The sequence below is a fragment of the Protopterus annectens genome, chromosome 2.part0 (genome assembly GCF_019279795.1).
Source record: "Protopterus annectens isolate FY-2018-M chromosome 2.part0, PAN1.0, whole genome shotgun sequence".
NCBI classification, from domain to species: Eukaryota; Metazoa; Chordata; order Ceratodontiformes; family Protopteridae; genus Protopterus; species Protopterus annectens.
In genome coordinates, this window is record NC_056728.1 from 1,149,329,487 (window position 1) to 1,149,343,169 (window position 13,683).

A 13,683-nucleotide genomic window follows, 5' to 3' on the forward strand; every position below is an offset into this window, starting at 1 on the left:
CTGTTCATAAGTGCAGTGAAGATCTTTTTATTAAACAAGAAGGAATGTTCCAGACTGATTGGCCCAAGTTGTCATTATCTGTTATTACTGCCACTGTTTCATTATAGCACATTCCATGCACCCTTTTCACAGCTACTCAAGCTCAGAGGTTAAGATGCTTTGTCTTAGTAAGGTTACTGCTGCATTTTGTGGAGAAATTCTGTCAGTGCACAGAATTCAACTTTGATGTTGTAAAGCATACATTCAGAAGCAGACTGAGCATGCTCTGTGCGCACTAATTCCTCATTCCCTAAAGGTTCTGGATTTGCAGCACAGGCCTGCTGAGTCTTTAATAGTGATACATTCGTTTACAAACTTCAGTAAACAGTTAACTGTTGCAATGGCATATTCCCAGACTAACGGTATATGTATATATTATATTAAACATGAATGCTCCATAGTAGCAGCCATGATCGCACTAAATGCATATGTGATTAGTACTTATACCACTATGGATATTGTGCACATCTTCACTCACTCACACGAGTCAGCAGGTGAGGGGAGCCAAGACTGGAGTAAGATATTGGAGGAGGTACTGATGGATGTGAGGAAGCAATACTACAACTGCTGGATGGTTCTAGTTTTAGTCATTCTGTGATCTTTACTACACGTACCTCACTACACAAGAAACATCTGTTTAATGGTGCTTATATTAGGAACTATAATTAAAAAGTGCAGCTTACCGTTGATCCTGGTAATCCTCTTGGACCGTCTTTTCCAGTATCACCTGGGGGGCCCCTGGGTCCTGGTGGCCCTGGAGGTCCTGGTGGTCCAGGAGGGCCAGCTTGTCCTTGATCACCCTTAACATGGATAGAAGAACATAAAGGTAGAAAGTTAGCAAGTGTTTGCTGCGCTATGCATTTTTCTAATGACTTGTAGCTTTACTTCAGATTTCCTTATGGAAAGCAGTTTAGTTAGTTTTTTTAAGTTGTTATCTTTACAATCAGAGCCTTACATGCTGATGAAAAAATATGACTTATTATTAGAGAACCAGACTGATGTCAGAGACAAACGTACTTACTAGAGCTACTCAGCTGCTGCACTGCGTACTGCCACCAGCACTTGAGAGTATTTAAACCGACCGTGCCAAAGTGCACCGTATCTATTCTCTGGAGATTGCTAGAAGAATGGAGGAGTGAGCAACAAACTAATGAGCTCCCCTTCCTTTCAGTAATAACTTGTTATTTTAAGGGAGGTGTTCTTGTGGGACATCCTTCAGTGAAAAAATGTTCTTAGTTGACTAGAGATCACTTTTCCCCATGGCAGAATGGACTTGAGCTTTATTATATTAGTAAAACAGCTCCAGCAATCAAAACTTCAGACACTGAACCCAAGGGTAGTGATAGCTTGTTTGCTGCTGGGCTGTTTTTGCATTACTTCATACACCTTCTGTTTTCCTACAGTGTGGAATTTGAACAATTGTCATTTGTCCTCACATCATGCATTCCAGGGAGACAATTATCCATTTTTTCCTTCTATTTGAATAACTTCTCAGAAAATTTGGCAAATTTTTTTTTTGTGCAGCTGGACTCTACTTCCAGTTATTATGTTTGTTTATAACAAGAACAAATCGAATGGGGAGTGGGCGCAGGGCTCAGTATTGGGCCCTCTCCTTTTTCACTTCTTCTTAACTGCTCTACCAGTTCGCAATCACTGCAGATTAGCAAAATATACTGATAACATCAAAATGGACTGCACAGGTACTTCTTGTTCTGGTGAAAAAGTCTTACAAATTTATCTGGATTACATTTATATGTGGATTAATTAAAACAGGGTTTCCTTTAATTGCAAAAAGTCTAAAGTACTCCAAATGGGAAATTCAAACACTGAATTTCCCCGTACTTTAGGAAATCAGATAATTTCTAAATATAACCACTATACTGATCTGGGAAGATGTAAACAACTGCTGCTATGGTTTAATAACAACAGTTATATGTTTGATAAGAACAATTATACTCTCATTCCTATCTACATGCGCAGCTCTATTGCTTACTTTGTGTAAGGGCATGTAAACACTCATTCTAGAGCATGAGACAGGATAATGTCAGTAATATAAAAAAAAAGATCAAAAACTTGAGTGCGTTCAAAAGCATTTCACAAATATATAAAGTATGAAGGTCATTTGAGGAACCTAAATATTTCCTCTGTTTACTACAGACTGGTTAGGGCAGACCTTATATGAGTGTATGAGATTATATACAATCATTCCAAGTTCACCAAGAATAACAAAAAGATCCAAATCATTCAATGCTTGAGTTATAAGAAGTGGAATAAATTGTAGCCTAGGGAGTAACAAAAAAGAAATAAGCTGGTTTGGTTATTCTTTCTTGGCTACTACTATTACTTGGAGATTGGCTTTTGATAGTTTCATTTCAGGTCGTTAGCCATGCTGAAACACTGAAATGTGGAAGTAGTGTTAACAATCTTGTAGTCCACGGCTTTAGATACTAATTAATGGATACCACAACAGAAAAGGGTTCACTTTAATGATAACATATATTTTCTGCTACAATATTAGTGTCTTTTTGCATGGTAAAAACAGTAAACAGAAATGCCTCTGTGAACTCCCATCTATCTCAGTACCCAGTAGACACCATATATTAGACTTGGTAAGAAACATATATGCTTTTACAGTATCTGGAATAAATGTTTATGCAGATTTTTTTACAGCATGCAATACATGCTTTGCAACATGGCAAATGCATTTTAAAGTACATGGTATGCATAAGAACACAAGTACTGCACATTCCAGTGCACAGTAGTGGTATCTGTCAGTAGTATATAGGGGGAGTACACAGTAGTGGTATCAGTCAGTACTATATAGGGGCAGTACACAGTAGTGGTATCAGTCAGTACTATATAGGGGCAGTACACAGTAGTGGTATCAGTCAGTACTATATAGGGGCAGTACACAGTAGTGGTATCAGTCAGTAGTAGATAGGGGCAGTACACAGTAGTGATATCAGTCAGTACTATATAGGGTCAGTACACAGTAGTGGTATCAGTCAGTAGTAGATAGGGGCAGTACACAGTGGTGGTATCAGTCAGTAGCATATAGGGGCAGTACACAGTAGTGGTATCAGTCAATAGTATATAGGGGCAGTACACAGTAGTGGTATCAGTCAGTAGTAGATAGGGGCAGTACACAGTAGTGGTATCAGTCAGTAGTGTATAGGGGCAGTACACAGTAGTGGTATCAGTCAGTAGTAGATAGGGGCAGTACACAGTAGTGGTATCATGAGTAGTATAAAGGAGGCAGTACACAGTAGTGGTATCAGTCAGTAATATTGGGGGCAGTACACAGTAGTGGTATCTGTCAGTAGTATATAGGGGGAGTACACAGTAGTGGTATCAATCAGTACTATATAGGGGAAGTACACAGTAGTGGTATCTGTCAGTAGTATATAGGGGCAGTATTTAGTAGTGATATCAGTCAGTAGTATATAGGGGCAGTACACAGTAGTGGTATCTGTCAGTAGTATATAGGGGCAGTACACAGTAGTGGTATCAGTCCGTAGTATATAGGGGTAGTACACAGTAGTGGTATCAGTCAGTAGTACATAGGGGCAGTACACAGTAGTGGTATCAGTCAGTAGTATATTGGGGCAGTACACAGTAGTGGTATCAGTCAGTAGTATATGGGGCAGTACACAGTAGTGGTATCAGTCAGTACTATATATGGGTGGTACACAGTGGTGGTTTCAGTCAGTAGTATAAAGGGGCAGTACACAGTAGTGGTATCTGTCAGTATTATATAAGGGGCAGTACACAGTAGTGGTATCAGTTAGTAGTATAAAGGGGCAGTACACAGTAGTGGTATCTGACAGTAGTATATAGGGGCAGTACACAGTAGTGGTATCAGTCAGTAGAATAAAGGGGCAGCAGACAGTAGTGGTATCTGTCAGTAGTATATAGGGGGAGTAAACAGTAGTGGTATCAATCAGTAGTATGTAGGGGCAGTACACAGTAGTGGTATCTGTCAGTAGTATATAGGGGCAGTACACAGTAGTGGCATCAGTCCATAGTATATAGGGGTAGTACAAAGTAGTGGTATCAGTCAGTAGTATATAGGGGCGGTACACAGTAGTGGTATCAGTCAGTAGTATATAGGGGCAGTACACAGTAGTGGTATCAGTCAGTAGTATATGGGACAGTACACAGTAGTGGTATCAGTCAGTACTCTATATGGGCGGTACACAGTGGTGGTATCAGTTAGTAGTATAAAGGAGCAGCACACAGTAGTGGTATCTGTCAGTATTATATAAGGGGCAGTACACAGTAGTGGTATCAGTTAGTAGTATAAAGGGGCAGTACACAGTAGTGGCATCTGACAGTAGTATATTGGGACATTACACAGTAGTGGTATCAGTCAGTAGTATATAGGGGCAGTACACAGTAGTGGTATCAGTCAGTAGTATATAGGGGCAGTACACAGTAGTGGTATCTGTCAGTAGTATATAGGGGCAGTACACAGTAGTGGTATCAGTCCGTAGTATATAGCAGTCGTATCATTCAGTAGTATATAGGGGCAGTATACAGCAGTGGTATCAGTCAGTAGTATATAGGGGCAGTACACAGTAGTGGTATCAGTCAGTAGTATATGGGGCAGTACACACTAGTGGTATCAGTCAGTACTATATATGGGCGGTACACAGTGGTGGTATCAGTCAGTAGTATAAAGGGGCAGTACACAGTAGTGGTATCTGTCAGTAGTAGATAGGGGCAGTACACAGTGGTGGTATCAGTCAGTACTATATAGGTGCAGTACAAAGTAGTGGTATCAGTCAATACTACATAGGGGCAGTACATAGTAATGGTATCAGTTAGTAGTACATAGGGGATTTTTCACTAGTCCTTATGCATGTTCAGCAGGTGGGAGTATATATTTCTCTCTATGATATAATATGAAACATATTCACTTCTATACATGCACTTTGGTGCAGAATACAATTAAGGCTCTGGTGTACTTGTATGTTGTTGTTGTCTTTTGGCTTTTCCCGGTTAGGGGTCGCCACAGTGGAACTCCGGTCCACTAATGATTGGCAGTAGATTTTCACGAACACCGAGGTGCCAGCTCGACGTCCAACCTTCAATGAAAGCACGGCCATTTACGCATGTCTTTCGAACGCCCACCCAACCGCAGGGAAGACATGCAGAGCAGACTCCACACAGAAATCACTTCCCGCACTCCAGCCGAGAATCGAACGGGCGAATCTCTTGCTGTGATGCAACAATGCTACCGCTGCACCACCGCGTCTGGTGTTATTGTATATTATATTCAATTATGTATTATGTTTATACCAACTTATACTTCGCATTGAATTCTACAAAGCAGGAGATTATATCTATAGTTATATATGTGGATAGCTTAGACAGATTTGAAGTAAATAAAAGTATATCATCTGTATACAACAAGCTGTAAGCTGTGTGTATGCCTCAGTATATGGTGAAAGGACTCCTAGTTTCTGAGTAGCTGCATTAAAAAAAACACATGGCTGAGTGCTTCTGTATCATTTGTGAATTTGGCATAGTTGTTTCATGTTGTTCCCTATGTTTCTGAATTAGACTCTTAATGCCTTGCCATGGAATTGTTTTATGTTTCTTCTTTTTAAGTCAGCCATTATAAACAATGTTTTTTTCAGTCGTCAAAAATAAGATATACGGTGTAATTTCATACTTCTTACAAGAATGTACTATTTGTTCAGGTGTGTATTTTGTGTTACACTGAATATACCTCAAATGCTGAAAGGCATCTCATCAGTTACAGCAGCTGGGCAGACATCAACCCCCCTCCCAAAAAAAACCTGTAACATGGTACAAGTAAACACTCAACAACATCATGTTCTAAACACTTTTAGTCGTGACACAGCAACACATCTCTTAAAAAAGTATAATTAATTTCACAGTGCACTCGACAATAGCGCATCTGCTCCACTTTAGTTTGTTAAACGCAGAAAGTTGTTAAACAGATACATGAAATATAGAGAAAATAAGAAAAAGACAGAACAACGAACAAAAGGAAAGCTGGTACCAGAATCCTATGAGGTTTTGCACTACCTTAATAAGGCGTCGTTTAATGAGCTGTTGATCAGCAGACAGAAACCCATGATTGATTTTAGGGAACACCATCTGATCAATAAGGTAGGGTGAAGTCAAAGGTTGAAGTGCAGAGTTGAGAAATAGACAGGAGAAAGCATGAAAAGAAAGAAAAAAATAGAAAAAAAATGCATTAGAATTTCTGTAACTACTTCAGTAATTATTGTGTGCTTTTGCTTGACTAGGAATCAGTGGTACATTTAACAACAAAACAAAATCATCAAAACTGTTGCGTTTGTACGTAATCTTTTCATTCATTCATTCATTCATCTCTGGGAATATTACTAAGATGCAAGAAAAAAAACAAGCCCTCAAACATACAATTCATGTCCCTGAAAAATATTTCAAATCTTTTTCATTTCTTTGTTTTGCACATGGCTGTGATATCACCACCTCTGAGCTAGGGTTTACTTAGTGTAATAAATGAGCACTGATTCCAACCATCAAGCTAAGCACATGTGCCAAGAACACTGTATTCAGCCAGATATCACAACCAGCATAATAAACAGGTGGCCACAATGAAAGGCTGCCATGTTATTTTCAGGTTTAAGAATTCTTAGGTCTCTACACTACTGCACAGAGCAAGTAATACAAACATACTGCAGAATACTAGCAAAATATCACAAACTGCAGTCTAGCAATGATATTAGGTATTATAATAGTCAAACATTGTTGCACAGGAACCCTAAATGGTTTATGAAAAAATGTGCATAAGGTTCTGTCAGTTCTCATTCACAGTGACTACTAAGCGATGGTGATAATAAAATGGCACAGATATAGGTTACGGCTGAAAAAAAGGGATGGGATTCATTCGTTATGAGAGGCTGTGCTGCCCCCAAACTAATATATTAAGTTTTGGATGTTAGGTTATCGAGGTGAGAAAAATCTGTTCATTCAATGAACTGCAGTTGTTATGAAACTGTCTTGTTCCTATGTTTCCCCTTTCACCTTTCTTCTAACATTTTATTTTTATTTTCCTGATTCTTTGAACTAAAAGCAAAATACTAAAAGTAGAGCCACAATTAATACAGTGGACATGACTTTTTTGGACTTGATTTTTAAGAAGAGCCTTCAGACTGGATAAAGAGAATGAATTTAACAAAACAAATGCCTGCCCTGTTTATCCTCCCAGATTATGTCTTTACTGAGCAATATCTCTCTCCAGCATCAGTACATTGTATGTACTCTAAGGATCCATGGCCTAGACATAATTAAGACCAATAGCAGGTTGGTCCGTGTTTTTGTTTTTCTCACGACTTTCTGTGGTATGTCTCATTCCCCTCTAGTATTAAGCTGTGTCTCTAGTTATATATAATGCACTCAGTCGGGCCTCACAGACAGGCCTCTACCATGATCCATTACTTAGCATGCTGTTGTAGCACAGCTCAGCATTAAGAGACACTGTATATGGCTATAAACACTCCCCCAGTAACACAGATGCCTACTTTAAATCCAGATTGGAGTATCAATATCTGCCTACATCAGCACCCTTCAGAACCTAGCTCATTTTAATTTTAATTGCTATGAGCTGTATATTTTTCTTCCTTCCTTTTTATGTGCAACAAGAACTTCCTTCCATGTTGTTCAGCAGAATATTTTATGGCTGCTGGATAGCTGAACTGCCAAACCGCTAGGGTTCTGAATGCATTTAATAACAACAAAAGTGTAAAAAAGTGTTTCTTTTGTACATATTAGTACTTTATGATGGGGCAGAGTCTTATGCTGATTGAAATCTGGCTGAGCAGGTTCCCACTTCAGTCACAAACCTTGACTGTCAGGATCTGATTGCTGTGCAGAGCGGCAGCTGCAGGAAAATCAGGCAGACCCTGGGAACAAGGTAACATAGAGCCAAAACCAAAAAAAAAAAAAAAACACAATACAATAAGGATTAGCATGTAACAAATCTTCACGTTTTTCACTTATTCATTAAAGAGTAAAACAACTTCTCAAATCTCACAATATCTGCAAATGTTATCATGGCTGTCTTGGACTATAACATGTGTGAAGTTTTATATGCAATAAATTCAGAGCCCAGAGTAGTATTTCTGTTGATTGCTACACAAAAGAGACATAACTTATTAACAGTCACTACCAATAAAGGGGTCTATATTATATTAGCGAAAATCCTTTTAAGCGAATGTGAAAAAACCTACATGTATTGCGCGAACTGCGATTATGCCGAACGTACTAAACTGCGAAATTCAAAAAGTCGAAGTGCCATGGTTGGCCCATCTGTGCTACAGCTCCGTAAGGTAAGTGTGCTATAGTTATGGACTTTAGGGTTAGGGTGCGGGTTAAGGTAAGTGCATAGATAGGTAATGTATGTAAGGTTTAGTGTAGAGTTAGAATTAGGATTTTGTTAAATGTATGTGTGTGGATTATTTGTTTTGTTTTGGTATATTGCTGTAGGGTAAGTGTGCGATAGTTATGGACCTTAGGGTTAGGGTGCAGGTTAAGGTAAGTGCATAGATAGTTGTGTATGTGGGGTTTAGTATAGGGTAAGAAGTAGGGTTTTGGTGCTTTACTTTAGGGTTAGAAGTAGGGTTTTGGTTAGTGTATGTATGTGGTTTATTTATTTTGTATGGGTAGGCAGTACGTAGTTCATAGGTTAGTACTAGGCTAACTTCCCTTGCGGGCCATTTTAAGCCTAGCCAATTACCCCATGACAGAATCAAACCCTGCACCTTGTGTTTCATAGGTAAGCACCTTAACCATTACACTAACCTCCCACCTGGAGTTGGCCAACTATGGGAATTTGACTTTTTGTATTTCGAGGTTTAGTACGTTCGGCATATTTGGGGTTTGCACAATACGTGTCAGTGTTTTCATATTCGCTTAAAGGGATTTTCGCTATTATAATATAGACCCCCAATAATTTTATATATATATATATATATATATATATATATATATATATATATATATATATATATATATATATATATATATATGAGTATATATGCAAGCAGGTTTTGTACCTGGCATATGCTGAGATAATCTGGGGATAGAGGCTGGCTGAACATAACAATTAATAAATGACACAATATTCTTGCATTCTTATTAGCCAAAGCCTCACTACGTCCAAGTAAAAACGTTTCCCTCATAGGTTTTCCTGTTACTGCGTATTACAGTTACACAACGCTGCCATGCTCACTAAAACACTAGTCATATGACCTGTGCTCAAGCACCAGACATACCTACATGCAGTTCCAGTACAAAAAAGTTTGTGCACACCGACACTATTACTGTCATTCACACTATGGCATTATTCTGTGGGCTCAGCTGTGTACACTCGCATTGTTACTATCATCATCATCATCATCATCATCATCATCATCAGTATTCTCATTCAGCATGGAATGCCTATGCATTAAGCTTTTCACATGATCCAGCGATCGTCTTGAAAAAGGACAGAAACAGCTATTGTAGCTGCCTCAGTGAGATCAAAGTATAAGATTACCCGTGGTCACAAAATGACTTCCACTAATCGTTATGACAACGAACTGAGCAACCAGTCAAACCTGTAAACTAATAGAGTGGCTGCTTTATACTGAGCAAGTGTCTTAAATCTAAATGCACTGGTCTGTCATCACTGAAGTTGTCTCAATTAGAGTAGAAGGATGTGACTGCAACTCACACAGTAGTCAATTTGTTCTTGTAAAGTCAAATGACCAACAGTTGAAGGTCTCCCTTAATTGTACAACGTGTTTATAATTGTAAATAACATACTTCAGTGTGCGTATAATTTTCTGTTTGTGTCTTGCACCATGATGCCCAAGTCATGCCAGAAAAGGGTTTATCGACTAGCCCATTTACACAGATATCAAAGTGAAATAAACAAATATAAAAACAAGTTGTTCCTATTTCTGATATTGTGATTAATGCATATCTACTTTTTCATCCATATATTCATTCATTTTATCAACTATTTTGTATACCTGATTTACCAGTTTACGTTTATAGAACTAAGAGCCTCTCCTGGTAAGACTCAGCTGCTAGGAAGAAAGCAGTGCCATATGAAATGTGGGCTCTTTACAAAAGCCAGCACTTATGCACATCCACACTTACGCACACTCCTAGGACTGATTTATCATCAGTGCCTGTCTATAAGTCCTTGGAATGTTGAAGAAAAAACAAAGACTCTAGAAAAAAAATACATGAGAAAAATCATGCAAATGTCACATAGAAGGCACCCAGCCTGGGAATCAATCCAAGTAATCAAGAAAAATGAGGCAGTGATGCCAGCTACCACATCTCCTTGCCACTCATTTACTTTTCCCAGTGTGACTAACTTTACAAGAACCTGCAAATGGCACCTATTGTAGCTCTATTACTAGTTTAGGAATTTGTATTTCACATTCCTAGCAAATACTCATACAAAATGTAACTCTTTCATCGGACAACACTTTGCAAGAGAATAAAGTATTGTGCTGGATATGTATCTGCTGTTTACTACAGTGAATGGACTGTCATTCATCACTAATTTTGCAAAATCCATAATAATGGGTAGAAAAAAAACAAATAACATGACATAAGGCTAACTGTATCGATGCTTAGGTTGGAAATGCTGTTAATTAAAGGTGTGGCTTCTGAACAGAAGTTACTTGGGAAAGATATTAACTGTATAATGACTAAACATACCTACTAAATCATCATAAAATGCTACATAATGGTGCACTTCTAGTAATCAGACAATAAAATGTTGATGAGCAATCCCATAAAGCTAAAAAACACATTCAGTTTTCACCTATGCAGTTAATAAAATTTGCAACAAATGAAGGGTCTCTTAAACTTCATTAGCAATATTCACATATTCGCGTGGAGTCTTCAGGTCCTCCCTGTATTCATGTGGGTTTGCTCCAGGTACTTTGGTTTCCTTCCAAATCCCAAAGACATGCCATTAGCTGGACTGGGGATTTTAAATTACCCATAGGTGTAAGTGTGAGTGTGTGAGGAAGCTGAAAGACCTGCTAACCTAATTCTGTTTCCTCCTTTGCCGTAAAACCTCTGCGGATAGTGGTGGTTATCCACATGATCACTCTAGGAGTCTGATGCAACTCATAAGAGAGCATAAGAGGGGAATGAGGCTTATTTAACTGTCACATATGGTGCTGGATATATTCATGATGCCTTACAAATAAGGAATGGCTAATTCTAGATCTCTGATACAAATCTGTTTATCATTTAATAACATGCCTTATACAGAAATTAAACATAGGCATGCCACACCGTTCAGAGTTAAAAATAATTTTTAAAAATTACATTTTTCATTTTCCTTAAACAACCCATTAGGTATCATATTCTACATCCCAGTGTTTTCACGGGTCACTTCTATGTGCTCCTGTAGACAAATTGTTCACTATACAGTCTAGCATAGATATTTTCAGATTTTGTTTACTGTCTTAGACTGAGCAAAGTCATCTTTTGTTTCTGCTACCCAATATGTTCATCTTCCCCCTTTGAAAATCACAGTTAACACCATCAAAAACACATTTTGCTGTATTATACTCTGCACATAGCCAGTCACCTGATACAGTTACTCCAGTGCATTGACTGAGAAGCTAAGGCTGCTGGTTTGTCCCAGAATTGACTCAAGTTACAGAATGAATTTGGAGGGTCACACTGTAAGTTAAAATATCTCAGTATGAATTTCAGTAAGTACCTAAACAGAAATGTCAGGTACTTAATTCATGGTGTTCTTTATTATCTGTCCCCAAAATCCTTGAAAAGCAAGTAAACATTCAAATGGGCTTTCAAAGATAAGAATGCAGGTCAATGCCTAAGCCTTTGGGGTAGAATGTTCCATAGCAATGGAGCCATGATACAAAACAACATTAAGCCAGAATATTTCAGAATGTATGAACCTCATCAGTCCTTAGACAGTGCACAGAGGATTCTAGGAAAGAAGATAGTATTGCAGTAACTGTAATGTGTGGGATGGAAATATACCAGGAACAGGTACAGACAGCGCAAAGGAATGCAAGAAAATCCTAAACAGTGGCAAGGTGCTGGACATGATCATAAACCCTGGAGAAAAACATTGTAAGTAGTCAAAAAAGAGGTTTAAATAATGAATTCACTTTTCTTTTTTTAAAGCAATGCACATACTGCATTACTAAAAACAATCAACTGAGATTATTAAAAACACTCCAGTGAGATTACAGTCTGAATATCCTTTTTGTACAGTTGTAAACATGTAGTCCAGCTTCTAGTTAAAACTAGTATAGAAAATGTAATTCTCCAGCTTTAATCTTAGGTATTGAGGCTGAATGCTACAACCAATAGTCTTAAACACTGTAACTGGCTCGGAATGAGCTTAGACTAGCGTGTATGTATCTAGACTAGCTCTTGGAATGTATATAATATTGACAGTAACCTACCCATAGCGAGCATATTAGCAACCTACCACAGCCCCTTACCCCCCCATTAGCTACACTGTACCCTAGTCTCTCTTCCCCAAGACCAAATTGTTTCAGTCTATACCCCACCCCTGTTTTCAGCACTAGATGGCAGCAAACCCCCACTATAGTGAAATGCTCGCATTCATGCCTGGCATTCCACTTTTATTCCTTAGCTAAAGTTTTCAAGCATCTCTTTTTTTGGAAAGATGAAACAATCTGCTGTGCCCTTAACCTCTAACTCTAATTCTTACCACAGCTTTGCAATTTACCTCCATCTAGCCTACAGTCAGTCCCAACTACAGGGCCCCACTAACTGATTGTTTCTTGCTGCTCTGTGGACTTCACATATCTACATAGCTCTTCCCGATCTGTCGCTCTGCGGGCTCACTCCGCTCCCCTACCCTGCCCCCAGTTCCCACCCACCCCCAGCATGCCTAACTTTATTCTTACCTATCCCCACCCAGCCTGCCTTGTTATCCAATAGAAGCTCTTCTCTGATTACTACATCTACTTACATCCACCCCACATACTTACATCGCTCTTCCTCCCTAACAATTAAAGTCCCCTCTTCTTTCTTATACTTCTAAGAAAACCAGCTATATCTCCTTCTAAACCCTCTCTTCTACACAGCCATCTCTCTTCTCCTAATCTACACAATTCTTCCTCTCTTTGCTCTGACATACTTTCTTTAATGCTTCGCACTCTCCAGGCTCCCTACTTCCCCCTTCTGTTCCTAATTCCCTTATTCTATACCATCTCATACTCCTCTGATATTTGTCCAGTATTGCCTACAAAATAACCTCCATACAAACCTACCTTTACCTGCACTCTTAATCTCATTTCCTTTCTATCTCACCTTCACTCAGTCACCCTAACCCTCTGTACCTATTCCACCCTAAAAATCATCTCCACCACTGCTAATAAATTGAAACATAAACTAATCTTAGATCTACCCAAACTCTTACTTTGAAAACCTAAACAGCTAAAGCTCATTTCTTTCAACAATCTAATCTTAGCTGGAGATATCCAGCCCAACCCTGGTCCCAGCCCCATTACTCACAATACCTACACCCTATCTCCTTCCTCCCCTCAAAACATCCTAAAATGTTTACTATCAATGCCCAGAGTCTCAACAACAAAGTTCACC

The 13,683-nt window shown here is 38.8% G+C and overlaps 1 protein-coding gene across 2 annotated transcripts in view; it reads right to left on the minus strand.

Annotated features, from left to right (window-relative positions):
- The window catches only part of COL25A1 (collagen type XXV alpha 1 chain), a 1,631,546-nt gene that overhangs the window by 575,798 nt on the left and 1,042,065 nt on the right, over positions 1-13,683 (minus strand). For both annotated transcript variants that reach the window (XM_044061344.1, XM_044061342.1), the window contains exons 7-8: positions 6,097-6,168; positions 723-839 (exon numbers count right to left, since the gene is read on the minus strand). In XM_044061344.1, coding sequence (XP_043917279.1) covers positions 723-839; positions 6,097-6,168 — 189 coding nt within the window. The remainder of the gene's footprint in view (positions 1-722; positions 840-6,096; positions 6,169-13,683) is intronic.